The 26,966-nt window shown below is 63.7% G+C and overlaps 1 protein-coding gene across 1 annotated transcript in view; it reads left to right on the top strand.

Moving 5' to 3' along the window:
• The window catches only part of LOC114514440 (collagen alpha-1(XXII) chain-like), a 147,848-nt gene that overhangs the window by 21,391 nt on the left and 99,491 nt on the right, over positions 1-26,966 (top strand). Inside the window, exons 3-11 of the mRNA XM_036031682.1 lie at positions 222-296; positions 4,053-4,164; positions 7,515-7,638; positions 11,560-11,835; positions 15,155-15,235; positions 16,323-16,433; positions 20,170-20,214; positions 21,248-21,310; positions 21,826-21,864. Coding sequence (XP_035887575.1) covers positions 222-296; positions 4,053-4,164; positions 7,515-7,638; positions 11,560-11,835; positions 15,155-15,235; positions 16,323-16,433; positions 20,170-20,214; positions 21,248-21,310; positions 21,826-21,864 — 926 coding nt within the window. The remainder of the gene's footprint in view (positions 1-221; positions 297-4,052; positions 4,165-7,514; positions 7,639-11,559; positions 11,836-15,154; positions 15,236-16,322; positions 16,434-20,169; positions 20,215-21,247; positions 21,311-21,825; positions 21,865-26,966) is intronic.

Genomic DNA, 26,966 nt, shown 5'->3' with positions numbered 1-26,966 from the left:
CATGGGTTTGGTGTCTGGCCCCCTGTCACCGAGGACACTCTGCGCCCCTCCTGGTAGGGACCAGGCCTTGTCCATATTTCCTTTGCTCTGGGCACTGGACCCCCGACATGCCGTGAGGTCGGGGGTGGGGGTGGTGGGGGTCCGTGGGAGGTCACGCCCCGCAGCGTGACCCACAATCACATTAGCTCACTGGCCTCTCTCTTTCCTCTTGCCCCCCTCAGACGTGCTGTGCCCCAGCGTCCGCGTGGAAGGGGACCGCTTCAGACACACCAATGGTGGGACCCGGGAGATCACAGGTGAGAGGTGCAGCCGCCGCCACCGGCCTTGCTGCGGCGCTTGCTGGGCCTGAGCCGAGGCCCCTGGGTGCAGGGCTGGCCCGGCCGACCCGCTGCCTCCGCCTCCTGCCTTTAACCGAAGACCTCGCAGGATGGTCCGAACGGCGCGGGTAGCAGCTGCCGCCCACACGCTGCCCAATGGTCAGGACATGCAGGGGTTCCCTTTGGGGCTTGGGGGTGGCCCTGCAGGACCCACTAAGGACTGCGTGGCAGGAGGGGTGGGCGAGCAGCTGGTGAGCAGGCAGCAGGTGACTGGCGGGAGGAGCGAGAGGGTGAGTAAACAGAGGCGTCGGGAGCGAGGGAGAGGGTGAGTCAGAGTTATAAATACTCCGGTGAATCAATGGCTGAGAGAACGAAGGGATGCGTGACCGCAGCCGCTCCTCTGTGGCTGTCTCTGTCTGCGACGGGACGTGCCGGGGACAGGTGGGGCGTGGCCAGGGTGGCCTCACCATCGTCATTGTCCTCGTGATAAAAGGATGAGCATCTGTTCATGCCTCGCTGTGGCCTGGCGTCCTGCAAAGCACTCTGCTGCCCGAGCTCAGGGACATGTCCTTCCACGGAATCCACGGTGTCCATCGGGAGCCCCGCGGTGTCCCCTCCCCTCAGGGGGCTCCGAGGTCCCCGGGAAGACACCGCGCAGGCACGCCCGCTGTGTGTGCAGCCCTGAGGGCACCGAGAGCCCGAGGCACCCCAAGTCTCCTCTGCTCACCCCCTGCCCCCCCCGGCCCAGAGGAGGGCGGCAGCCTGGAGGAGCTGAAGGGGGGGTCACGGAGAGGCGGAGCCTCGGACGTGCCCATTGCACTGTGACGGGGTAACTGGAGGGGAAGCTTTTCTGCTCTGGGAAAACGCGGTTCCCCAAAGCCTCACCTCCAGGTTTTCCCTGGAGGACTCCGGCTATTTTTAGGTCTCCTCCGGCCTGGAGCAGTGCGGGTGTGGAGAGCAGAGGAGGCAGCTTGCAGGTAGAGACCGCGGACTGGCCTTCAGCTCGCCATCTGGGGCCCAGGGTCCATCCCCCGACATCCCTGAGGCTCCGCCTCCCTGAGCGTGTAACAGTGGGGCTGGCCTGGGGTCTCTGAAGGTCCGTCTTGGCGCTGACAGCAAATTCGAGAGACGGAGGGTGTCCTATACCCCTCCTGGGAAGTTAGCTGTTTAATGCTTCAGGACGGGCCAGGGGCGGTGTAGGCACGAAATATGTCCTGGGTTTCTCTCTCCTTCCTCGCAGGCTACGGTATCCAGATAACCTGCAATCCCAAATAGTCAGCAGGCCCACGGCTTCTCCCCTCCCTCCCCCCCCCGCGTCCCCCAGCCCCATCTTTCCATGCCTTGTCCTCACGGCCTCCCGGCTCCTCCAGATCTGGCTGTTAGGGTCACCTTCGAGAATGGAAACCAGACTGTGTTTCGCCCTCGCTGTCAGGCCCTTCCTCGGCTCCCCGGTGCCTGCGGAAATCCATTCAAGCTCGCCCATGTGGCCGGAGGAACCCAGCCCGACCTCATTCGAGCCGGTGGCCCCTCACCGCGTCTCCTGACATCCGACTCGGCCGGGGTTCCCAGAAGGAGCCCGGCTGACCCGGGTCCAGTGACCTCTGCACTTGCCTCCCCCAGGAAGCCCTCCGTGACTGCCCCTCAGGTGGGCAGGGAGAATATTCCCTGTGCTCCTATACAAGCCCAGCCGTTCCCCCTCCTTGTCATGTAGTAACGCTGCTCATTCGCGTGTCTGTTGCCCATCAGACACCGAACTTCGGGGGCTGGGATTTTGTCCCCTTCATCATCGGGATCCCAGCTGCCAGTGGGGCACTGACTGTGCAGGAGCCAGTGGGCTCTGTGGACCCCTCCCTTCTCTCCCTGTCTGTCTCCGACAAACGGTGCCACAGACCAGGATGGCCGCCAAGGCTCCTGGCTGTTCTAGGCTGGAGCCCTGAATCAGACCAGGTCCCATCCCCCACACTGCTGGCCACCACTCGGGGACAGGTCAGCTGCGTGCACGTCAGCCAGGGCCCCCAAGACCCGGGGCACCGTCGTGCCTGGGGGCGTCCACGCCCCACACAGCCTCGCCCGGGGCGGACTGGGAGGGCGAGCAGGGAGCCGGTGCCGCCGGCCGACTCTGGGTTCACGGCGTCCCTGAGGCCGCCAGCACCGGCTGACTCTGACCTCGGGGAGCTGCACCCCGCAGATCTGACATTGAACGATTGCTTCTGTCTCACGCGGTGCCTCGTACTGTGGTCCATGCACCTCGGGACCATTTTTCACTCCCCTCGTTTATCCCAGGCAATTCTTCTTTTCTCCGGGTGCCCTTGGCTGCCACCTAGCTAATTGCCTGTTGTTCAGCGCTTCTGATGTTTAAGTCTTTGTTTTCGTCTGTTGAAACCAAGAAAAGTGGAACCAGGAACTAGAGCACGTGTTTGCTTTTATAAAACTCTTTTGTGTTCGGTCCTCCCGTCTATACCTGCCCCGGGGGGGAAATCACCCAGCAGATGAGGCCATTTCCAGGGACCGTTGATGGAGCTGTGTGGCCGGGGGACAGACCTGCTGCTCTCGCCCCTGATTCGTGTGGGGCGGCGTTCGGGGCACCCCCACCAGATTCTGAACTTGAGCCAACACTTCAGGGGAGCCCCCAGGGGCCGGGCCCCCACTCGGGGCCTCGGCAGCCTCGTGTGGCTGTTACCCATCCCGTGCAGACGAGAGGCGGCGTGTCAGGGCCTGAGTCCTCGTGCCAGCGTCACAGGGTGGCAGGGCCTACAGAGAGGGGCAGGACAGGGCCCCGGGTGTGTCTGGGTGACACACGCTCTCTTCTTGACCTTCGCTCCCTGACAAAGCTGCCGGCGTCTCTCGACCGGCACCTCTGGCCTCCTCCGCAGCGCTCCCAGGTGGCGGCCGCCCCGGAGTGCTGCCCACCTGCACCAGGCTGGTAGCAATGACAGGTGCAGGCACCTGTAACTCGCAGCCCTGCCTGTAGGAGGCGCCGAGTCCTCGACGTGCATGGCAGGCCTGTGGGGAGTGTCCCCGCCCCCGCTCCTGGATGAGGAAGGCTCACAGGTGCCAATCACGCCCCTCCCAGTGCTGACCAGCCTCTGGACCCGGGACAGATTGGCTCCCCTGCCGGCTCCTGCCGACTATGCCGACTCTGGAGCAGCACCCGCACCCTATGCAGCTCGGACGCCCTTTCCTGCGTGGGGTCCCTACCGTGGAACCTGGAATGTGTACTTGGATGGTTACCCCGTTCCCAGCCCTGGGGCACTCAGTAGCCCTTCGATCTTCTCCAGTGTGGGGGACCCCATCGGTGCCACCAGCTGGACCCGGCTGGGGCTGCCGGGCTCTGTGAGGTGCCCAGGGGCGCCTTGTGCCCTCTGCCCCCAGACGATGCTTGAAGAGCAGTCTGTGTGAGGGAAGGGTCCCCAGTGGGCTTCCCACCCCGGGGTCCCAGCCCCGGGGCCGCAGCCAGGACGCCTTCCAGGTGGCTGCCACCCTGGACCTTCGAAGTGCTCACTTTGTGGGGGGAGGCCCAGCGCCTGCCCTTCCCGGCACCTTTTTCCTGGGAGAGGACTGGGACAGGGAAGCTGACCCTCTCCCTGCTTCCTGAGGCTCACGCGAGCTCCCGAATATGCGTTTGAGCGGTGCCCCTGGGGCGGGTGGGCGGGCCGCCTGTGCGGAGAGGGGTGGACTCCTCCTTCACCTTGCCACTGCTCTCCCCCCCTCACCCCGGCTCTCGTCTTCACGCAGGTTTCGACCTGATGGACCTGTTCCGCGTGAGGGAGCTCTCGGGCAGGCGGGAGAACGGGCTGCAGAGCACCTACGTCCGCCTGGGCTCCTCCCCGGTGGTGCAGAGGACCGGGTGAGTGGGGCCGCCCGCCCTCCGGACCCGCCGGGGCGCCGGGGAGCTCGGCCGCGCCTGCGGCCGCACCCTGAGCACCTGGCAGGTCTCTCCCCTCTTCCGTGCCCCGGAAAGCCCCCCGGGGGTGACACCGCCCAGCCCCTGGCCTGGAAACTCAGCCTGTCTTGGAGCAGACCCGTTGCCATGGACTTTATTGGCTCCCCGGCCCTCCCGCAAATCCCTCCAAAAAGTCCCTCCTCCACGCGTGCGGTTCTCTGTCAGCACGCTCAACAGCAGACTTTTTAAAAAAAGATTTTATTTATTTATTTTTAGAGAGGGAAGGGAGGGAGAAAGAGAGAGAGAGAAACATCAATGTGCAGTTGCTGGGGGCCATGGCCTGCAACCCAGGCATGTGCCCTGACTGGGAATCGAACCTGCGACGCTTTGGTTCACAGCCCGCACTCAATCCACTGAGCTACGCCAGCCAGGGCTTGAACAGCAGACTTTTGAGGTTACAGGTCCTAACCTGGGTGACGGGGTGGGCAGAGCGCCACCCAGCGCCACCCAGCGCCACGTGGGCGCGTTGGCCAGTGAGGACCCACTTGCAACACTGACTGGCCCACCCAGGTTCCCAGGTGGCCCTGTGCTCCCGTGATGTTGCATTGTTCCCCTGCGCTGAGCGCCCCTGCCTGGCCGCGCTGTGGGGAGGGCTGTGATGGAGAGATCGTCCGGGGTCTCCCCGGGGGCCCCTGGCGCTGCCAGAACAGGGGCTGGGTCTGCTTGCCCTTCTCCATGTTGGAGCCCCCAGACCCCCCCAGCATGCAGGGCTGGGCAGAGGTGGGCTCGCAGTTGTGACAGAGTGTGTTCTTGTGCTGTTGCGCATCGTGTCATCTTCCGGATGAAGAACTGTACACCTGCTTTGGCCCGCCCCGTACTCCAGCCAAAGGGCTGGAAAAACCTGTGTGGCCCTGACCTGCCGCTTTGCCCCCCAGCCTGCCCCCCAGCCCACCCCCAGCCCGCCCCCCAGCCCGCCCTTGTCTGGCTCCTCTGAGCCCTCGAGCCCGACACCACCCTCCTCCCTCCTTTGTTCCTGCACTCCCCCACCGGGAACACCTGTGTGTGCTCCAGGGAGCGGCTCGACCCTGCAGCTCTCCCACACGCCTTCCCCGTGGGCTGCTCTTGCTCCCTGCCCCCCTCACAGCCCACCCCGTGTCCCCATGCCCACCGCGGTGGGGCTGGCCCTCCCGTTGGCTGCACACGCACACGGGGCGGCGTGTTCCTGGGTGGAGGGTTTTGGCTGTTCTCCTGCGTCCTTCTGAGGATGTCTACGAGGTTTCAAGTGTTTTAGTGGCCACACACCAGGACCAAACTCAGCCCAGCACAGCTCTGACATCTCAGGGAGGAGCCGTGTCCCTTTAACACCTAACGCTTTGAAACGTGCGCACAGGTGCAGGCACAGGTGCGGTTCTGGTTTCAGGTCCATCCTGTTCCCATGCGCAGGGGTGTCGCCGTCAGTGTTTATGTTTCCCCACTGGTCTGAGCTGCAGGGGGCGCTCTGCTCCCCAGTCTGGTCCACTTCCCAGCGCAATGGAGTGAGGCGAGTGAGGCGGGCGGTGTTCCTCTTGTTTGTCTGGTGCGACATTTCGAGACTTGCAACGGACAGTAACTCGTTCCGCCATTCAGGCCATAGGACGCAGGCGTCGGCCCCGAACTCGGGTCCTTCAACCCCAGACCCCTCACCTCCTTCGCTGTAACCTCATAATCGGCTGCATTCCTTGGGGAAAGGGTTAGATTGGGCCGTGCTGTCTCCGGGAGATAGTCTCTGTTGATGACCTTCCCCCCCGTCCCGACTGCAATATCTTTTTCTTCTGCGTGCTTCTGTGTGTGGCCTGAGAAAAGTCTTAGTCCTTCTCTCTCTACATGCAGATAAATAAGAACACAGGCGCAGACACGTAGACATAGTGTAGGTGTAGACATGTAGATATGATAATATGTAGCATGTGTCTCTATGTGCATGTCTCCATATATATATATCTACATGCTCACGTGTGTGTTACTTCAAGCGTGCAAGGAGAAAGTGTGTTTAGAAGCCATAGAACAGCTGGACCCTGAATGAAAGAGGAGACGAGCAACGTGATGTGAGGTCTCTCTGTGGCTGTACAGCCCGTGTCTGCTCAGACGGGGGGGGGGGCAGGTCCTGGGGTGCTGGCCTCGGCCCCTCCCTGGAAGCCTGAGGTGGTCCCAGCACCGAGCGAGGGACGGCTCTGCTCCCGGTGCCTGGGTGTGGCCCCCACGGTGACATCCAGCCCCGGCGGTGGCCTGGGACTTGGAACGAGCAGGCCGACTCCCAGCTGAGGCCCATGGACCGAGACTCAGGGACGGAGGACCAGACTTCGCCAAAGGCAGGGTCCCTGCGGGTCCGAGAGTCTGAGAATCAGGAACCCAGCCGCCTCCGCACTTCCCCTCCTGGCGCTCTGGCCAGACAGCTGGTGGAAGCCAAAGCCACGTGCATTCTGGCAGCTCCCTGGCCTCCCCGGGAGGTGCAGGGCTGGCGGATCAGGACAGCAATGGGGGCCAGGCCCTCAGCTACGAAGAGATCAGAACGCAAGCCCTGGCTGGCCTAGCTCAGTGGATTGAGCATGGGCTGTGAACCAAAGTGTCGCAGGTTTGATTCCCAGTCAGGGTACATGCCTGGGTTGCAGGCCATGACCCCCAGCAACTGCACATTGATGTCTCTCTCTCTCTCTCGTTCCCTCCCTCCCTTTCCTCTTTAAAAATAAATAAATAAGATCTTAAAAAAGAGAGAGAGATCAGAACCCCTTCTTCCTGGCTTCTTAAGAGGGACAACGTCCCTTCTGAATTTGGAGTGGAGCCGCAGGGAGCTGGGGACCTGCCCCAGATCGGGGGCTGGCGCCATGCTCACCGGAACCCCAGGCTCTGTGGAGCTGGAGGGAGGATGTCCGGGTGCAGGGACAGGGGACCAGGTGGCACAGGATGCCACAGGTGGGCCTGGCCACCGAGGAGCAGCAGGGAGAGGTGGAGGCTGGGGCACTCTGCTGTCTTTGACCATGGGGAGTGGCAGTGTGGCGTTTCTCGTGGGTCCTGTCAGGGTCGAGGTGCTGGAGAGATGGAAGCGTCTGCTGGTGGACTGGAAGGGGCCGAGGGTGGGACCAGGGGCCAGGGGAGGGGCCACAGGGGGGTCTGCCCGGGGCCGCCTGGAGGGAAGGAGAGGCAGTGCAGGCAGGTGGGATGTGGAGACGTTCGGGAGGCACCGAGGGCGGGACTTGGGGGCCCGGGTACATGGGTTCCCGCTGCCGCAGCTCCGCTGGCCTCACTGAGCCTGGTGGCCTCTGCCTCTGTCCCCCCCCCAGGGATGTGTTCCCCCAGGGTCTGCCCGACGAGTATGCCTTCGTCACAACCTTCCGCTTCCGGAAGGGCTCTCGGAAGGAGGACTGGTACATCTGGCAGGTCATCGACCCGTACGGCATCCCGCAGGTATGAGCCGCGCACGGGCCTCTGGGGGGGGGGGGCCTCTGGGGGGCTGCTGCTCCCTGTGCCTTCCTCAGGGGCTGGCCACACCCACCAGCCCCTGTCCCGGGCCTCAGTCCTGGGTCCAGGGGCTGGGAACGTAGGAGCCTGGGCCAGGGAGCCTGCGGGGACCGTCGCACAAGCAGACAGGCACAGCTTCTCCCGGGCAGGGCAGGTGCGGGCACTCCGGTGGGGACAGAGACCGGGGCCTGTCTGGGGCCGCTCCGCCTAACGGGGTGGCAGCCCTCCTGCCCTCCTGCCCGCTCTGCTGGTCTGCGGCACGCACTGTGCCAGCAGCGTGACCGAGCTTCCTGGAGCGGTAGGTAGAAGAAGGCAGCCATGGCCCCCAAAACCGGGGTTCACATCGCGTGTCCACCCCTTTCAGGGTCTGGGCCCCGAGTCTCGGCGTTCTCAGCGGGCAGCTGGAGCACAGGTTCTGCCAGGAGTGGTTGGCGGAAGCATCTAGAACAGGGCCCGAGAGCTGGCGCAGGCGGGTCACACCCTGGGACTCCCGGCCTGGCCCCGAGCGAGCTCAGAAGCCCTGACCTGGCCGGCGTGGGGCCGGGGGAGCGCAGGCCCGCCTCGGCGTCTGAGCCGCCGTGGGCACGGGCGTTGGGTGGAGACACCGGCGGCCCTGCTCTCCCTCTCGTGTCTGCCAAACCCCGGTGCCCGGCCTCAGCGTTCCTGGACCGATCGCTTCTCTGTCCCTGGTCTCCCCTGTTCTTTCTGGAGAGACGGACCGTGTGAAGACACGAGTCCCCTCGGCTGGGGGACTTAAATAAAGTGGAAGCGTGCTCAGCCCCTCTGCAGCTGCTCACCGGGAGAACGGGGTCCCCGCAGCTGGTTAGAGCTGGACTCTGACGTGGTGAGCACAGGCTTGTCCACATGCGCATGCACGTGCACTTAGTAGGACCTCGGGACGGTCCTGAGTGCTTCACATACCTCAGCCCCCTCACCGCCCTGTGAGTGGGCCTGCTGCTCTCACCTCACGGAGGAGGAAGCGGAGCCAAAGCGAGGTCCAGCCCGGGCCCGCGTTGTCCTAGCTGCGAAGAGGGGGAGGTGGGGGGTTTGGAGCCCAGGCAGTCAAGGCCCAAGTCTGCCTTCTACCCACCACGGGCAGCTGGCTCCTGTCTGTCGGTCCTCCGGGCCGTGTCTTTGGTCGCAGCCCCGGTCAGGCCGAGTGACCGGACTTTTGCTGTGTGGGAGGCTGCCTGGAGGACAGGCGACCCTTCCCCAGAGGTGTTTCTGGAGAGCGGGCAGCTGGAGCGACCCTCGCCCCCTCCGTGGGCAGGCCTGGCGGCTCCCGTCTCCCAGGTCTGCGTGCGGCCCCGGGACTGGGCGCCTGCCATGGCGTTCTCGGGGGGCCAGCCCGTGCCGCCCCCTCCGTCTGGCTCCTCTTCCTCCACAATGCTGGCTCGGCTGTGTGTGCACCCGTCCCCCATGGCCGCCGCCCCTGCCCCTCCGTCTGCGGAACCGGCCATGGGCTGCGATGCTGCTGAGCCACCCAGAGGCTCACCGGCCTTCGGGGACCTCGGGCTCGATTTCAAACAGGCGCCTGGCAGTTCAGCGCCACGACACAGGCCTGGCGGAGTGCCCTTCCCGGGCAGTGCTGGTGGGGAGTTGACCTCCAGGCCCTGGGGACATCCCGGCTAGACACGAAGTGGAGCAGGATGGTGTTAGCAGCTGTCCCTGCCCCCAGTCCCTGGGGATCTGTCCGCTGAGGGTTTCCAATGCATGACCTCATCTAGTGTCTACATCCACCCTTGAACTTGGGCTTGTTTCTCATTGTCGCCTGGGGAAACGGAGGGGCATTCGCTGATTCCCGACAAGATAAAGGGATGGGAAGGAGGTTGGTGTGGCCGGGGCAGCGTCTGAGGGTCGTTAGAGGTGAGGCGTGGGTGCTGGGGGGCCAGGTTTTGTGGCCTGGTGGGCACAGGGAGGGACCCTGTCTGAGAGCAGGCCCTGGGGGTGGGGCAGCCTACGATGGGGAGACCGACGGTCACCCCCGCAGCAGATGACGAGGCAGCGTGAGCAGCCGTGGCAACGCGATCCGACTCTTTGGGGACAAAAGCTGCTGCATGTGGATTCATTTAACCCCGTAATAACCACTCCGAGGCGTGGGCGCTGCTGTGCCTGGGTTTCACAAAGTGAGGAACTGGGACGCAGGTTCAGCAGCCCGCCCGGGGCCGCACCGCCAGGCGATAGCCGGAGTTTGTGGAGACCGTTTTCATAAAGGGGCTGTGGTTAGGGGAGCCAATGGGCGGAGGGTCCAGGTTCAGGACCTCGAGAGGTGACTCTGGGAGCAGGGGAGGCCTGGGCGGGGGAGGTGGGCGGTGAGGAGAGACGGTGACGCTGGAGTCACAGGGGGCGGATGGCACAGGAGCAGCACGGCCGTCGGGAAGCCCAGCGAGCCGGAGCGCAGGAGGAATCAGGACCCGAGCCCACTCTCTCCTGGCTCTCTGGTCTCCCCCACGGGGGGCTTCCCGTGGCCCAAACGGACCAGGAGCCCAAGGGCACGGGAGCCCTTGTTGAAGGTCAGGCTCTGGGAGCCAGAGGCCGGCCGAGGAAGGTGGGGCGTGGGTGTTGGGGCAAGCGGAGGCTCGCCCACGGAGATGGGGCGCTGTGCACTCCTCTGCCCATTCACTCAGGGAGTCTGATTTCCCGTGTGCTTCACGCCCGCCCGCACACACGCACTGTCACTGCTCGCCCATCTTGCCCTCGGTCACGTTCCTGACGCCTGGCACGTTGCTGGCGTGTCACAGAGGATGCTCGGTGAATGTTGTGCAGGGGATGGCGAATGAGGGCATTGTTCATTTGTAAGCAAAGCAAAAGTAAATCTCGCTCCCAGTTTCCAAGCGTTTTGCAAAGGCCAGGGGGCGCCAGGGAGCAAAGCAGGCAAGGTCCCTGCTGCTGAGGGAGTTGAATCTGCTGAGCCTTCCGCTGTGTCCTCAGGGTGGGAGCCCTGTCCCTGTAGGTCTGGGGCTTGAGGACAAAGGCCCGCACCCTGAGGGCGGAGGGGGGGCAGGTGTTCAGACTCGTACTTGGCCTCTGGCCAGAGAGGTCCTGTTTTGCCAGCGGGGGTTTGAAGTGACACTGAAGCCAGTCAGGGTGTCCGGCGGGTCTCACGACCCGAGCCCCTCTGCACCCGCCGTCTCGCAGTCTCACGAACGTGCTCTTGCCTGCTCCGGCGGGGTGGCGGCGGGGGGGGGGGAGGGGGGGCTCCGTTGGTGGGAGGGTGCAGGTTCGATCCCCAGCCTGGGTGCCTACAGGAGGCACCAATCCACTCCTCTGTCTCTCATGGATGTTTCTCTCTCTCTCTCCTTCCTGGCTCTCTAAAAGCAATGAAAAAAAAAATGTCCTTGAGTGAGGATAAAAATTTTTTTTTTAGATTTTATTTATTTATTTTTAGAGAGGGAAGGGAAGGAGAAAGAGAGAGAGAGAGAAAGAGAGAGAGAGAGAGAGAGAGAGAGAGAGAAACATCAATGCGAGGTTGCTGGGGGTTATGGCCTGCAACCCAGGCATGTACCCTGGCTGGGAATCGAACCTGAGACATTTTGGTTCGCAGCCCCTGCTCAATCCACTGAGCTATGCCAACCAGGGCTAAAAATATTTTTTTTAATGAAAGAAAAGAGAAGAAAGTGCTATTGCCTGTGAGTCCCTCCAGGGAGCCCGGATGGGGCCCAGGATGAGCGTGCAGTCCGTCCGAGTGATGCGGGGCTCAGAAGGGCCTGCCAGGGGGCGCTATCGGGGCCGTCGCTCGGGGGAGGGAGCGCAGCTTACGCACGGAGTGGCCTGCCCGCAGCCAGACGGCTGGTGAGGGCCACAGCCAGGACCCCCCCGCCCCTCGGCCCCAGGCGGCTCAAGCAGCCCTGGTCCCGTCCCCCCCAGGTCTCCATCCGGCTGGACGGCGAGAACAAGGTGGTGGAGTACAACGCCGTGGGGGCCGTGGAGGACGCCGTCAGGGTGGTCTTCCGTGGTGCCCACGTCCACGACCTCTTCGACCGCGACTGGCACAAGATCGCCCTGAGCGTCCAGGCCCGGAACGTCTCCCTGTACGTGGACTGCGCGCTGGTGCAGACGCTGCCCATCGGGGAGCGGGAGAACATCGACATCCAGGGCAAGACCGTGGTCGGCAAGCGCCTGTACGACAGCGTGCCCATCGACGTGAGTGCGCCGCCCCGTCTCCCCAGGCAGGGCCCCCGGCCCCCGGCCCCCAGCCCCCGGCCCCGCCTGCATCGTGTGTCACATCGTCACCTCGGGCTGCCTTCGAAGCGAGGACCCCGACTCAGGGGACTGCCGTGTTGGAGCCCAGAGTCACCCCCTCTCAGACACCTACTCACCCACCCTTCCACTTACCCATTCACTCACTCACCCATTCACTCACTCATTCACCCAGTCACTCACTCATTCACTCACTCACTCATTCACTCACCCATTCACTCACACACTCACACACTCACTCACCCATTCATTCACTCACTCACCCATTCACTCACCCATTCACTCACTCACTCACCCATTCATTCACTCACTCACCCATTCACTCACCCATTCACTCACTCACTCACTCACTCATCCATTCACTCACTCATTCACCCAGTCACTCACCCATTCACTCACTCACCCATTCACTCACTCATTCACCCAGTCACTCACTCATTCACTCACTCACTCATTCACTCACCCATTCACTCACACACTCACACACTCACTCACCCATTCATTCACTCACTCACCCATTCACTCACCCATTCACTCACTCACTCACCCATTCACTCACCCATTCACTCACACACTCACCCATTCATTCACTCACTCACCCATTCACTCACACACTCACACACTCACTCACCCATTCATTCACTCACTCACCCATTCACTCACCCATTCACTCACTCACCCATTCACTCACTCACTCACCCAGTCACTCACTCATTCATCCATTCACTCACTCACACATTCCCTCACCCATTCCCTCATCCATTCACTCAGTCACACACTCCACTCACCCATTCACTCACTCATTCACCCATTTACTCATCCATTCACTCAGTCACGCACTCATCCATTCACTCACCCATTCACTCACTCACTTACCCAGTCACTCATTCATTCACTCAGTCACTCACCCACTCACTCACTCACTCACCCACTCACTCACCCATTCACTCATTCATTCACTCAGTCACTCACCCACTCACTCACTCACTCACTCACGCATTCACTCACCCATTCACTCACTCACCCATTCACTCATTCATTCACTCAGTCACACACTCCACTCACCCATTCACTCACTCATTCACCCATTTACTCATCCATTCACTCAGTCACGCACTCATCCATTCACTCACCCATTCACCCATTCACTCATCCATCCACTCACTCGCTCACTCACTCGTTCAATTCCTCAGCCACCCAGTCGGTCATTACCACCTATGTACTGAGCACCTGTTACGTGCCAGGCACTGGGCCCAGCACTGGGCACCCGGTGTATCCGTGCTTGCACATCTCCGTCTGTGCCTGTGTCTGTGTTTACATCTCCACATAGCCGGTGATGAGCACAGGGGGCTGTGTCGCCCGGGCCACCTGTCCGTGCACGGAGCCCCGTGCACGCTGAGCGGGCCGTGCTGGCGGGCAGCGTTACTGTGGTTCAGGTACGCTGACGCAGCCTCCCGTGGCACACAAGCGCACCGCTGCTCGTTTTGCTGAGCCTACGCCCGCCTGCTTCGGTTCAGGTGCCAGAACTGTAATCTAATTTGATGCTCACAACGCCTTTGAAATTTCTAGACCGTTTCTGTGTTTTCAGTAAAGAAGCTTTGTCTTGCTTGGCTAAGTTAATGCACACGGTTAATGCATGTTTTGATTTTTCTTTGTTGAGGGGCAATCAGATAAGTAAAATGTGCACTCTGGTGGGTTCCGTGCCGTGCACACGCCCGTGCAGCCCAGTGCACACAGGCGCACACCTAACTTCTAAAGTTGCCTGAAAGCACCCAGTAGGTGGGGGGGGTCGGGGAGGGGCTGTCGGCCCACCAAGGCACCCCAGACCTGCGTGCTCCGCACCCCAGCCGGGTCCCTTGGGTGCAGGTCGGCGGGGGGGGGGGGGAGGTTGTGTGACGACACAGCCCCTGTCGTCTGCCTCAGGAGGACAGCAGCCTGTGGCGGTGGCCGCTGTCTCTGGCCTGCCCGTCACTTTGACACACAGACGCAGGCTCTCTCTGACTTTGAGACACTGATGTCTCGGAGAGCAGAGGGGCTCTCACTGAGGTCGTTTCGGTCTGTGGAACAAGGGCCACGATGGCACTAAGCATTGGCTCTTACAGGACCTGGGGACAGGCACCCACCTCGGGTCAGCAGGGTGGGGAAGGGAGGAGGGGTCGGCAGGGGTGGCTTCCTGGAGGAGGTGACTGAAGGATGAGTGCATTTTGTCTGAGCAGAGGAGCCTGACCCCCCTCAGCAATGTGTGCGAAGCCTGGAGAGGCGGCAGGAGCTGGGGGTGCAGCTGGGCGCAGTGGGGTGAGGCTGGGTGGATGGCAGGGGCAGGCCTGTGCGCCCACAGGCCTGGGCATCTGCCTGTGGGGCATGTGGGGGGAAGCGTTGAGGCAGGGCAGGGAGAGTCAGGACCCTACCTGAGGAGGTGCCCTGGGGCTGAAGGGCTGATGGAAGGAGGAGGAGGGGATTAGTGAGAGGGGCTCCCCGCCTGGTGGGCGGGGACAAGGCCAGTGTGCTGGGGGAAGGGGCTGGGGGATGCCCTGGGGGTCAGTGCGGCTCCTGGTGACTCAGCACTGCTGAGTCTCCCTCCCCCATTAGCTTTGTGGGGCAGGTGCGCACCCAGGGGACTGCACGCTGAGCCCCGGCACAGGCACAGCGGCCACCTGACTGCATCTACTGTTCGCTGCTCACTGGCTCCGGGGTCCATACTGCTAGTCACTGCTTCCCATTCCGGCCCCGTGAGCTCACTCACCGACCCGCCCCACCCGGGGAGGAAACGTGGGCCCAGGAAGACGGAGGGACCTGTGCGGGGAGTGCAGGCTCCGCGGCCTGCTCCATGGCCAATTCTGCACGTTACACCCTGACTCTCAGGTTCGGGGGTCATGACGAGCCCCTCAGGGAGCCCTTCCAACTCCCTGTGGGGCCTGGGGGCTCGGCGTGTGTGTGTGTTTAACACCACGGCTCCTTTGAATAATGTTAAGGGGTTGTGGTGTTAAAGGAGGAGATAGAAGCAACTCTTCATTTTAAGACATTCCTCTGAGCAGCCGCGTGGGGTGCCCCGACTCCCAGGGACTGCTGCGCGGCACCACGGCTGCGGCCTCCAATCAGCGCTGGGCCAGCTCGCCTCCTGCAGCTGGGCCCCACGGTTACAGGGGTTCAAGTTCAGCTCGGCGACGGCCGTGGCGGGGTCACACCCAGATGCTGGGCCCCCCGGAACTGTGGAGGGCCCTGGGCCCCAGAGTCTCACCCACAGACCTGCTTCTCTTTGCAGTTCGACCTACAGCGGATTGTGATTTACTGTGACGCCCGCCACGCAGAGCTGGAGACCTGCTGTGACATCCCCACGGGCCCAGTGAGCAAAGTCTCGCGAGCAGAGAGGTTGGGAGGAAAGAGGCCGTTGGCCTCCGGGAGGACAGGGGTGTCCCGGGCCTGGAAGGGGCAGCTGGGGCTCGGGATGGCTGCCACCTTGATGGCACCCGGGAGGGAGCCCCATGATCATTGCTAGGGATCCGTTTCTGGTCCTGAAGGTGAGAGGGTCCCGCAGGTGCCCCGGGTCCTGGTGTCGGTCCTCAGCACACGCAGGCCGTAGGCCTGCAAGGAGGCCCAGCTCTGGGGGGCGGGGGGCAGAGCTGGCAGCGTGTCCTCAGGAGGGGTGACTGCTCTTGCCCTGGGTGCTCCGAGGCGGGGCAGGCTGCAGTGCCCTGGGCTGGGCGGCTAAACAGGAGTGGGGCGGGTCACGGGCGGGACAGACCAGGGAGGGCCCTGGACCCTCTGTGTGGCTCAGGCCCTCCCCGTGGGGCACGTCCCCTCCGCCCCTCTGCGGGTCTCTCCCTCTCCCACTGCGTTACCAAATCCCAGCGCCAAGGCTGCTCAGAAGGTGGGAACAGTGGAGCCTGCTCCCCAGGGCCGCAGGGTGAAACCCCATGCCCTGCTCTGTGGCCCCGTCCCCAGGACGCAGTGAGCGCTGGGCCAGTGTGCCCGTCTCGGCACGATTACAGGACCCAGCATGCAGCGTGAGGACTGCCAGGCCGGGGCTTGGAGCAGACGGCCGGAGTGTCCGGAGAGGGAGGGGGAGGGGCAGGGGGAGGGTAAAGACACATGTCCTCAGTGAGCGAGCACCTAGTGGGCGTGAGACACCCCGCTGCCCTGCCCCGCTCCTGCAGAGGTCAACACTGGGCTCAGTGGGGTGCAGTGGCCCCTGTGGGTGCCTAGAGGCTACGGAGGTGGCTGATGCTCAGGCCTGTTGGTCTCCAGGGCCCCGGAATGACCTGTGGACAGACATGTCTCACCCACCCAGCTCATGCTCAGGGGTCCCAGGGATCCCCCCTCCCCTTGGCCTTGTCGGCTCTGAGGGACCTGCAGGCGGAGCCCCCTGACCGGCGGGGAGCGGTGCTGGGAGAGGTCCAGGTGCTGACCCTCGCTCGGGACTTCCCTTCCAGTGCCAGGTGACCGTGCTGACGGAGCCCCCGCCCCCGCCGCCGCCCACCTCCGGCAGCGAGCACATCGGGTTTTTGAAGACCATCAACTGCTCCTGCCCGGCTGGAGAAAAGGTACCTCCTGCAGCCCAGTGCCAGCCTACTCTGAGCCCCAGAGCTGAGCGGGGCCAGCCGGCCGGCCAGCAGGACTAACAGTGGAGGCGGGAATTTCCCATCATGCACGTGCCCTTCACAGGACTCTCAGGCAGGGAAGCGTTCTTGCTGCTCGGGCCTCTCACTTCTGGGTTCTGTGCAGGCTGGGGCGGGAGTTTCTCAGACCGGGCTCCGTGGCACCTCTCCCCGAGATAGTGGGGCGTGCCCGAGGCTCTCCTGGCCCCTGCCTGCATCCCCAACTCATGTGGGACCAACTCAGAAAGGGTGCGGCTGGAGGATAAGGCTCAGAGTGGCTCTGGGTGGGGGTTCAGACACGCTCTGGGGAACACGCCCTCTCCCCTTTCTTCTTGGGGTTTCCTATAACGAGTCGTGCCCCGCAACCTCAGTGCCGGCACGAGCAGATTTCTGTGCGTCTTGTTCTGAGTTTAAGAACAAGTGTGTTTCTGTGAACAGCGCCCCCACCCGTTACGCAGAGGAAGTGCAGCGCCGAGTGCTGGGGCCTCTGTCCCTTCTCTCCCCCTGTGGGCTGGCGGGCCTCGGATAAGGAGAAAAACTGTCCACTGTTCAAGCAGAACAGACACGGACAGGCTCACAAGGGCGACAGAAGCAGGCTGGTGTTGGACAGCGTCTCCACGAAGGGCACTGGACCCACAGTCCAGGGCCTTGACCTCCAGCCTGCGGTCAAGGCTACGGCCGTGCCTGCACTGCTCAACTCCGGGCCAGCATGCAGCTGGGGCTCAGTGGCTTTGTGAGGGATTCGGGGGACACAGACACAAATGGGGAATCTCGGGTGAGGTGCACGGGCATGCACCCGCCTGCGGGGTTTCAGCAACAGCCTTCTTTCAGTGAGCCTGACCTGGCCATAGCTGCCTCCCCCCCCTCCCCCACACACTTTTTTCCACCCAGAGAGCCCGATCCCAGACAAGGGAGCCCCCAGGGACTCCCTGGGGGAGTAAGCGGGGCTTGGGGAACGCTGGCCCGGCCCTGGGAGGCCTGCTGCCAGCCGAGGCTTTCTCGGGGCAGCGGGGGAAGCGGAGGAGCCTGGGTCCCGGTGCCGCTGGTGACAGGTGGGCGGGGAATGATGGACGGACAGCAGAGAGGGACCAGGGTGCATGCTCAGTGCGGGGCAGTGGCCCCATGGCTCGGGGTGGCCACGGACAGTCTGCAGATGTGGCTCTTGCCTGTCAATGAAGTAACCAAAGCAGCTGTGTGAACCCCAACCCTGTGGCACCCTCATTTGCACTAAGAAGCCGGAGGAGCAGGCCGACAGCGTTGTGACATTTGGGTGCTGCTGCACGCACAGGCGGCCTGAGCTGGGGAGGGTAGCCTGTCCCAGCTCCGTCCAGTGCAGGGCTGTCCCAGCACCAGGCCTGTGGCCTGCGTGTGTCCTGCTGAGGCCCCTGTGGGTTCCCGACTTGGACCCTGGCGGGGAAGTCTGGGCTCGAGCAGACCTCCACCCTCCCCGTCCCACCCACCTCCCCACTCCCAGCCCTCCGGCTCTCCTGGCTCCCGCTCCCTCCTGGGTGCAGCTGACAGACCCCTCCCTGCACTCCCTCCACCCTGAGTGGCCCCCCAACACAGTGAGTCCCCAGCTGCCTTTCCAGCCTCGCTGCACCTGAGTCCCCTCCCTGTGCTGTGCCAGGCAGGGACTTCCGGTTCCTGGAGGGTCACGCCCTTCCTCGCCTTCTGGCACTTGCATTCACAGCTTCTGTCTGGGGCTCCGGGTCCTGCTGTGCCCCCCTTTGTCCGGCTAATGCTGCTCATCTTGGAGAGGTCCCCGAGGAATTCCTCCCCAGCACCTGCCCCCCCCCCCCCCCCCCCCGTGTGATTTCCCTCCTGCCCGCGCCCCCTCCCGCCCAATCGTTCACCGCTCACCCGCTTGGGAGCTCCTTACGAAGCACCTGCTGTTTCCCGGACCCCGTGGCCCCTGTCCCCGCCTGCACTTCCATCCATCGCGGCAATTATCATGTCGCGTTCCAGCGCCTGCCTGTCTCTGCTTCCGCAGACGAGTTCCAGATGGCAGGCGCTGAATATTGGCGAGTCTGTGCTTGTAGCTATCGAGAGAGAGCTGCCGTTACACCGTGGCTGAGTCGCTGGACACGTGCACCGGAGCAGGGAGGATGGGTGGGCGGACGGACAGATGGATGGGTATGGACGGATGGACGGACGGATGGGTGAACAGGGGGGATGAAGAAACACAGCCTCTCTCTCTCTGGCTGGCAGGACAAGGCCTGGCTCCTTAGGACTCCCTGCCAGGCCACAAATCCCGAGCCCCGGCTGCCCAACCGGCTGTCCCGGCATTCAGTTCACAGCACGCTGTTCTGACAGCACGCACCAAGCACCCGCTGCGTGCCAAACACTGAGGTCTTAAAACACACAGGACGTGGGCCTCCAAAGCCCTCCAGTGTCCTCTCTGCCTGTGGCCCAGCCACGGGGCGCTCACCACCTGGTGTGCGGAAGAGCTTCCCAAGCACAGGCCCGTGGGGAGGGGTCTGCTCTCCCTCCCCCAAGAAGAGGCCCCATGGAAGGGCCCACCAGCTGCCTCAGTGCACGGAGGCTCCCTCGCGCCTCCACCCCCACCTCCGTAGAGAGCGCAGCAGGAGGGGCGGGAGTCCGGGCGCCCTCTCCCGGGAGGCAGGAGGCTGGCCCCGGCGGGCTTGGTTCCGGGGGGCATAAGCCTTCCCCTCGGCGGGCAATATGTCCCCCTCACTCGCCGAAGCCCCCGTGCCGCCTCTGGGTCCCCTGTTCCTGTCTCTGAACCGGCTGTCACGGCGAGTGTGGACTGCACACAGGTCCTCCGGCTGGCTTTTCCCAGGGCTGAGCACGCCACGCCACGCGTCTCCGTTTGCACCTGTGAATGGCATCTGTGAACACACGTGTGGCCGGTTCCCGAGGCAGCCAAGGGCACGACGGTGACGGGAGTGCAGACGTCTTTCAGTGACGGTGGTGCACACGTGTCAGTGCCACAGTGCCACCGTTCTCTTCTCACGGACGGGGTGGCATTTGCGCGGACACAGAGGTGTGAACCGGGCTACACGTGTGTCTTAGTCACACGTACGTCCAGCCATGAGGCCTCTCACACGCGTAGCTCACATTTCAACAAGTGAACGGTGTGTGCAGTCAGCTGCAGCCCCACCACACGCCTGTGTTTCAGTGAATAATGGTTATTTGAACCTTCCACAGGCCACATGTTTGTTTGTTTTTTTAGATTTTATTTATTTATTTTTAGAGAGGGAAGGGAGGGAGAAAGAGAGAGAGAGAGAGAAACATCAATGTGCGGTTGCTGGGGGTCATGGCCTGCAACCCAGGCATGTGCCCTGACTGGGAACCGAACCTGCGACACTTTGGTTCGCAGCCTGCACTCCATCCACTGAGCTACGCCAGCCAGGTGGCCACAGGTTTTTATGTGATCAAATGGCGGCGGCGTATTCGGGTAGAAGTCTCCCCCAGGGCACCCCCTGGTTTGTCTCCGACTTGGTCCTGCTGGTGTCTGTACTTGGAGGCGAAGCCCGAGTTCCCCGGGCAGGTCTTCAGTTCAAGGTCAAGGGTCTGTCACCCCGAGAAACCCGGCCAGCTTGTCAGCCCGCACTCGCTGTCACAGAGAGACCCGCCGAGGGCACGTGGGGGCGGAACTGGTGCGAAGGGGGATGGGCGCAGGGGACGGCAGCTCACCGGCTCCTTTGTCTTTTCCCTCCAGGGAGAGAAGGGCTCCAGCGGCCTGCTGGGATTCCCCGGCCCGAAGGTCAGTGCGGGGGCTGCCGCGGTGGACGCGGGGCCCGAGCGGCCCTCTGCTGCTTTGCTCTCTGTTTGTGGGAGAGAAGACGGAGCGTGTTAGGGGACCGCCCGCCCTGTGGGGTTTGGCTCCCCAGCTTGTAGGGGCAGAGGACAGAGCAAGCGGCATAAAAGTCAGCAGCTCTGACTCGCTTCGCTCAGAACCTGCATTTCTCAGTCTGCCAACGTGAGCGAGGAGGGGTCAGCGGACGCAGCCCCCGCCTGCAGCCGGTTTGCTGCGGGCTCGGCCCCCGGCGTCCGGCCGTCAGACGCAAGGGTTAGGGTTAGGGGCCCGTGGGCCTGTGAGTCCAGCACGCACGTCCGAGGCAGCGGTCAGCGGAACGACTGTCGTGCTGTGGTTGGCTGGGCCCAGGGCTGTGCGGGCGTGGGGCCCGACCCCTGACCCCGGGGAGGGGGGGCGGGGAGGACAGGGCGGGAGGGACACTCACTGCTGGAGCCCCTTGCAGACAGGCCCGCCCCCACGTCACTGATTCACAGTCCAGCCCTTTCACGCCCATTAAATCGTCCCAGCCGCTGCGGTGCAGACTCCGAGGGCACAGCTGTGGTCCCAGGGGCCCCGTGCACCCAGATACCGCTGGGGCCGAGTCACCAGCCCTGGCCTGCCTGGTGTTTTCCTGGGTGCCAAGGCCCCTTCTGGACGTGGGAACATAGCTGTGAATGCAAGAGCCCTGCCCCCAGGACTCACAGGCAGGGGGGCACGTGAGACAGGAGTGGGGTGCCACATGGGGAGCCCCGGGCAGAGGGGAGAAGCCCACAGGTCCCTGGGGAGGGCCCGGGGTCCTTTCTTTGGGAGGCCTCACACCTTCAATTCCTGCCTGAGGAGGTCGGGAGACTCTTTGAGTCTGTGCTCCCCAGGGGAGGGGAGGGGTGGCCTCGGTGACTGGCTGCCCCTGGGGACCCGGGTGTGGCGGGTGGCCGGCAGTCTGGACCGGGAGCCTGTCGGAGCAGCTGTGTGACGTCCATCTCTGGTTTCAACTCCCCAGGGAGACACGGGAGCCACTGGGCCTGCTGGAGCTCCTGGACCCAAGGGAGAGAAAGGCGACTCGGTGAGCGAAGGGCCCCCTCTGGATGGCTGGTGGGTGCCGGCACCCAGCCCCATACGGTGCGGTGCAGGCTGCGCTCCATGGGCGAGTGTGGCCCCGGCCCGCTGCTCTGCCCGCGTCCTGCCCCACCCCACCCTCTCCCAGGGGCGTCTGCCCTGCACCCACCCGCCCGCTGTCGCCCTCCCCGCTCACTCCTGTCTGGCTCCCGTTTCCTCATCTCTCGAGTCAGCCATGTGCGGCCCCCGTCCTGGGGAGCCAGGGTGGCTCCCGGGTCTGGGCCGCCCCCCACCTCCGTGCTCCCACAGTGCCCCCACTTCCTCGGTCCCGGCATCCGCTGACCCCCTTCCCTGCAGACAGTCCACCTGCAGTGCGTGCACAATGGCTCTCATGGTTTGGGGGCTCTGGGGCAGAGCCGGGGAGAAGGCACCCACCCTGTCACCCCTCCTGGGGTGCGGCCGACATGCTGTCGTGCCGGCTGGGGTGGCCCCGTCAGCCCATGCTTCTGCTCTCCCTTCCAGGGCCGAGGACCTTTCGTCCACGGAGAGAAGGGAGAGAAGGTAAGCCCCTCCCAGAGTGGGGTGGAGGTCTCAGGTGCGGGGGAGGTGTGCCCCCTTGCGTGGCACTAAGAATTTTGGAGGGGAGGGGTCTTCCGGTCTCAGCGAGGCCTCATGTTTGTCCTTGGTTGCAGCCACCGGGGTGAGGCGGGCACCATGGTGGTCAGGGCCCCCTGCAGAGTGCAGAGCTGGGTGCAGGGCAGTGGGGGGAGGGGCAGGCAGAGGGAGGGCTCCCTCCCGAGGGCGCTGGGTGGCGCTCCTAGGACACTGGATGCAGAGCCACAGAAAGGGGAGGGGCCGGTGCGGAAAGCATTTGTGTGGAAACACGCCTAGGCCCCGTGCGCAGTGGCGGGAAGCACGGAAGGGGCCGTGCGTGGTCAGACACAGGGAGACGGTTGGAATAGCAGGTGCCGCGTGAATAAGAGTGGGGGAGGGGGAGGGGAGCCCCGAGGGGTTTGGGGGATAGTCAGAGACCGGCGGGCGCAGGAGTTCAAGGGGTGGTGACGCAGGACAGAGCTGCGGTGGTGGCAGGACCAGACAGTGGGGAGAGGGGACTCGGAGGGAGGCCTGTGACTGCCCTCCCCGGATACGGGTGCTGTCCCTTCTTGACCTCCGTGGTAACACAGGAGAAAGGGCATGACTCCAAGCCCGTCCCAGCAAATGGGGTCCTGGGACAGGGAGCTCTGCCTCCCAGCTGTCCTGGCTCGGGCTGCCTCGGGCTCTCTGTCCTGGGGGGCTTGGAGCCCTGCGGAGGGGTGGGCAGGGGGATGGATGACCTCCATGGCCCTCCCGCCCTTGGCTCTTCCCTGATCAGAAGATTCACGCCTGCTGTGAGGACGTAGGCGGAGGTTCTGTGGGTGGGCGCTGGGTCTGTGGTACTCTGTGGACACGTGGTCCACGAGGCCCACGGGTAGAAAAAGGTTTAGAAACAATGAAAACAAGGTCAAGGTGTGCCGGTGCATCCTAAGGCTCCTGTTCTGGGTGGCCCCAGGCCTTCATGGGGGTGGGGTGGGGGGAGGGGGGGAAGCTTGCAGCCACTGGACCCACAGCGCCCTCTGGTGCTGGGAAGCCAGAGTGCCGGATCCCGTTCTGCTGGGCAGGCCTGCTGCCCTGTGACGTGGGCCTGGGGAGACCTCTGCCCTCCGTTCTGTCGGGGGTGGGCCCCCTTTCCTGGCCTCGGGGTGGGAGGAGGAAAAGGCAGCTTTGGTTTTGGGCTCAGACGGGGCTCTGGTGATGGGAGAAAGCAGGTTTGGGGAGTGGGGCGGACCTGGTTTGGATCACTGCTCCTCAGTGGCCGGGCAAGCCTTGGTTACGTCTCTCTGGGCCTCAGCGCCCTCATCTGTGGAGTGGGGCCATGAGGTCTGCCCGCCCGGGCCGTGGTGGGGAGTACAGGGGGCGGATGACGCGCGTGACAGCACCTGTCCCTGGCGCGGGGTGGGTGCACGCAGACACCTCTCCCTCGTCTTTGTTCCTCTCCTTTCCCGGCTAGAAGCTAAAAGCTGCAAGGGTGACGTGTGCTCCCTCGATACACAGCATTTACCCGCTTAGTACACGGCAGAGAGCGGCGGTCTCTCGGGGCTCTGGAGCCTGGGTGGGCCCCTCCAGGCTTACTCGCCAATTCAGAGGGGGAGGCGGGCGTGCAAATTCTGGTCGTGTGGTCATCTCTTAAGAGTGTGATTCTTCTCGCTAGTCCTCCAGCGAGCCAGCTTATGCCGCCTCTGTCCCCTGCACTGTCACACATCTAGGGGGTGGCAGCTGTCAGGAGACCCTGCCCTGGCTGCAGGGTGTCGGGGACAGAGGAGCCGACGGTGGTGACGTTAGCAGAGCACTTCGAGGGGTTTCTAGGACCCCCCGAGTTAACCGTGGGAGGTGCTGAGAAGGTGAACCCCAGATGTGTCTGGGGCACAGCTCAGATGAGGGAAAAGCAGGAGCAGAGCGGCCACAGCAGCCTGCAGCCGGCGTGCGTCCCCTTAGCACACACGGCGCAGGGAGGATGGGCTGACCCAGCGGAAGAGGGCGCTGCACCCAGCAGACGGACACGGGCGGGGACCGGAGAGACCTCGTACTATGGACATGCGCACGCAGCGTCATGCGGGTGGAGCCGTGGACCAGGAAGCCACAAGTCCTCACGCGGAAAAGGGCACTGGTGCTGTGAGGACACCCTGCATGTCAGGCTACGGGATTGGGGACGTTTCTGTGCATAGGTAATTGTTCTGCGTGGTGCTGCAGTATCGGGACATCTCAGACATTTAACCAGAGAATGGGTCTTACTGTTGATGTAATGAAAACCCTTTTACATGTAGTGTATCCGTCATTGTTCATGGAGACATCCCGAAGCGGCATGCTTTGGAGGGAGGAGCCCCCTCTCCCAGTACGGATGGGGTGATGGCTGGGGGGTCCAGGGGCAGAGCACGGCAGTGGCTGAGGGCCCGTCCTGCCGTGGATCCCTGGAGAGGTCCGGTCGATTCCCGGGGCCCCGTCTCCTCACCGGGAACTGAAGACGACAGAAACGACAGTGCGCTCTCGTGGGGCTGCGCCAGGGGGCACGGGTGTGTCTGTGGGAGAATGAGCAGGGCCCCGGTACACAGTGACGCCAGAAAGTGCCGGCGAGCGCCCGCTCTGAGCCCTCTGGGTGCTGGGTCCCGCGTGCCCTGACTCAAGCACGTCTTCTAAGCCAGCTCCCACCCAGCAAACGGGGTGCTTCCGCCTGGAAGTCTGGAGCCCCGGGCCCGAGGCTGGGCGGGGCCGTGCCGGAAAGCTCTGCTCTGCGCTGCCGTGAAGTGAGGCGGTTCCGGCAGGGTCCTGGTGAGTGACGTGGCTGGGTGGCGCTGTGGCTGGGTGGCGTCGTGGCTGGGTGGCGTCGTGGCTCACCCAGGCCAGCACCTCCAGCAGCTCAGCCACAGGAAGGCAGCGTGCCCCAGCCCTCTTGGTCTTCTTTAAGAAAGCAGTGAGGATTCATGTGACATCTGGGTCAGGATGGAGAAGGAGGCCTTCAGGTCGGGACTGGCTGAGACCAGGGCACGGAGGGGGGCAGGGCCGAGTGCGGAGGAGACTCAGTTTCCCTGGAGTGGGAAGGAACAGAGCACGGGGTCGGCAGAGGGCTCTCCACCCCGTCCCCCCCCCCCCCCCAAGTCTGTGCACACCCCACAGACGCTGCAGGCCCTCGAGGCCCGCGGGACGAAATGGGGGCACGGTGTCCCCTAGAGCCGTGCTGGGTCAGCAGCTCCTCACTCAGCACTGGCCGGAGGGGAAAACCCCCAGCACAACAGCCACCGAAAAGTCCTTTCCCAAGCACTTTCCCAGAAACCCGTATGGCAAAAACTAAAGCTTCCCGTGGATTCCGCGCTCAGATTTCACAGCGAGGTGCCCCAGCAAAAATATGCCAGCAAACAAGAAACTCAGCTGAATTTTCCGGGCTGGTCGTCCACTCAGCTGCGGATGGAATTTTAGGTCACCCAGCCATTGCTTCCTTGTCGTTCACGGTTTTCTCCAATTTTTACCGAAACCATAAAGCTGGCGGGGGACGAGCTGGTGACAGTGAAGTCTGAACCGGGCACGTAGCCCAGGCTGTTGCCTTCTGGAAACTTCCCTGGGTGTCCTGGAGAGGCTGCCCAAGCCTCCAGCAGGCGCCCAAGAGTTACCAAGTCCTCACGCAGGAGGGGCCTGTGGTCGGCTCTCCAAGAAGCGGAAGCGATCAGGGGCCCGTTGGGACACTGAGGAAAGAGAGGCCAGGGCCGCCGTGATGGCGTCAGGGAGGTGGTTAAGGGGCCAGGCCCCCGTCTGAGAAGAGTGGACTCGGCCCCCTATTCGTTCCAAGCCCCCGAGGAGGCCGGCGCTTCGTTTTCTGACTCGGAGCTGGACTGAGCAGGGTCCTCACAGCGCTGTGGGCCAGGCAGCCGGCTTGAGGGGCCCTGGGGACCCACCAGCCAAGAGTGACGCCCAGCACTAGGTCTGAGCACCTGGCTGGAAACATGTGAATTTTGTGTTCCTTTGAAATGCTGCTCCCGCCACGCCATTTTCTCCCCACCACCACTCAGCCCCTTGGTGTCCGTGGGCCCATGAACTTGGGGTTGCTCAGCGTGCAGCCCTTCCCATCTGCCATGAGGGGGCCCCAGGGGCCCTGCCCTGGGATGTCCCCTGAGGATTCTGGGTTTCCCTTTCCCCGCAGGATTCTGGGTGTTCCTGCGTCCCTGTTGGTGGCTTCCCCACCTCGCACGTCCACCATCTCTCAGCCTGTTGAAACCCCAGGGGTGCTTTGCGCCTTCCAACCTTCGGGGGGCTGTGCATGGAGCGGGTGGTTCTGAGGGTGTCGTCTCAGGTGTCCCTCCCAGGTGTGCAGGCAGGAGGCGCTGCCTGCTCCCCGTCTGGGGCCAGGCGCTGTGCTAGAGGGCCGGCTCTGGACAGCAAGCTGAGGGTCGTGGAGGACGATTCACTGGGCCGTCTGCACGGCCGTAAGGTGGGGCGAGGGGATGAGGAGGCGCCTCTGGCTGCTGCGTAGCTAGCAGGGCAGGGCGGCTGGCACCTGGAAGTGAGGGTCCCACCCAACCCTGCTCTGGACCAGCCCTGTCTGAGCGCATGGCAGCCCCCCCCGCCCCCCGCCCCCAGTACAGCCGCCACAGCAATGCCTGGGCCCTGCTGCAGGGGACAGTCTGGTCTGTTCTTACGGGGATGCTGCTCTGAGGCCCGCACGGCAGGCACACCTGGTCCCGCCCACCAGAGCGGGGACCTTTGGTGTCATCTCCAGGGGGCTCCGGCTGAAACTGTGCGGAGAGGCGAGTTCGAGGAGGCATCAGAATGGGACCAGGGAGGCGGCTGGGGAGGGTGAGGGGGCTTCTGACAGACAGATATCCCCCCTGGAGCAGTGACATGGAAGGTCTCCGGGGCCTGCAAGGGGCTTCTGCCGCTGGGGTCTCTGGGCTAAGCGACGTGGGTGTGTGTGCCGTAGCCAGTCGTGATGGGCATACCTCTGCCCCGCCGATCCTCTCTGGAAGGGCAGGCTGGGGGCATTCGCGGCAGCAGCTGCCTGGCTCCAGTGGCCAGCCCTGGGTGATCTTCCCTAGGACGGTGGAGTGACTTTGCCGCAGAGGAAAGGACTGTGACGTTGG

This window comes from Phyllostomus discolor, chromosome 7, assembly GCF_004126475.2.
Source record: "Phyllostomus discolor isolate MPI-MPIP mPhyDis1 chromosome 7, mPhyDis1.pri.v3, whole genome shotgun sequence".
NCBI lineage: Eukaryota > Metazoa > Chordata > Mammalia > Chiroptera > Phyllostomidae > Phyllostomus > Phyllostomus discolor.
Note: the sequence above shows the minus strand (reverse complement) of the source record. Positions and strands in the feature narration are given on the sequence as shown.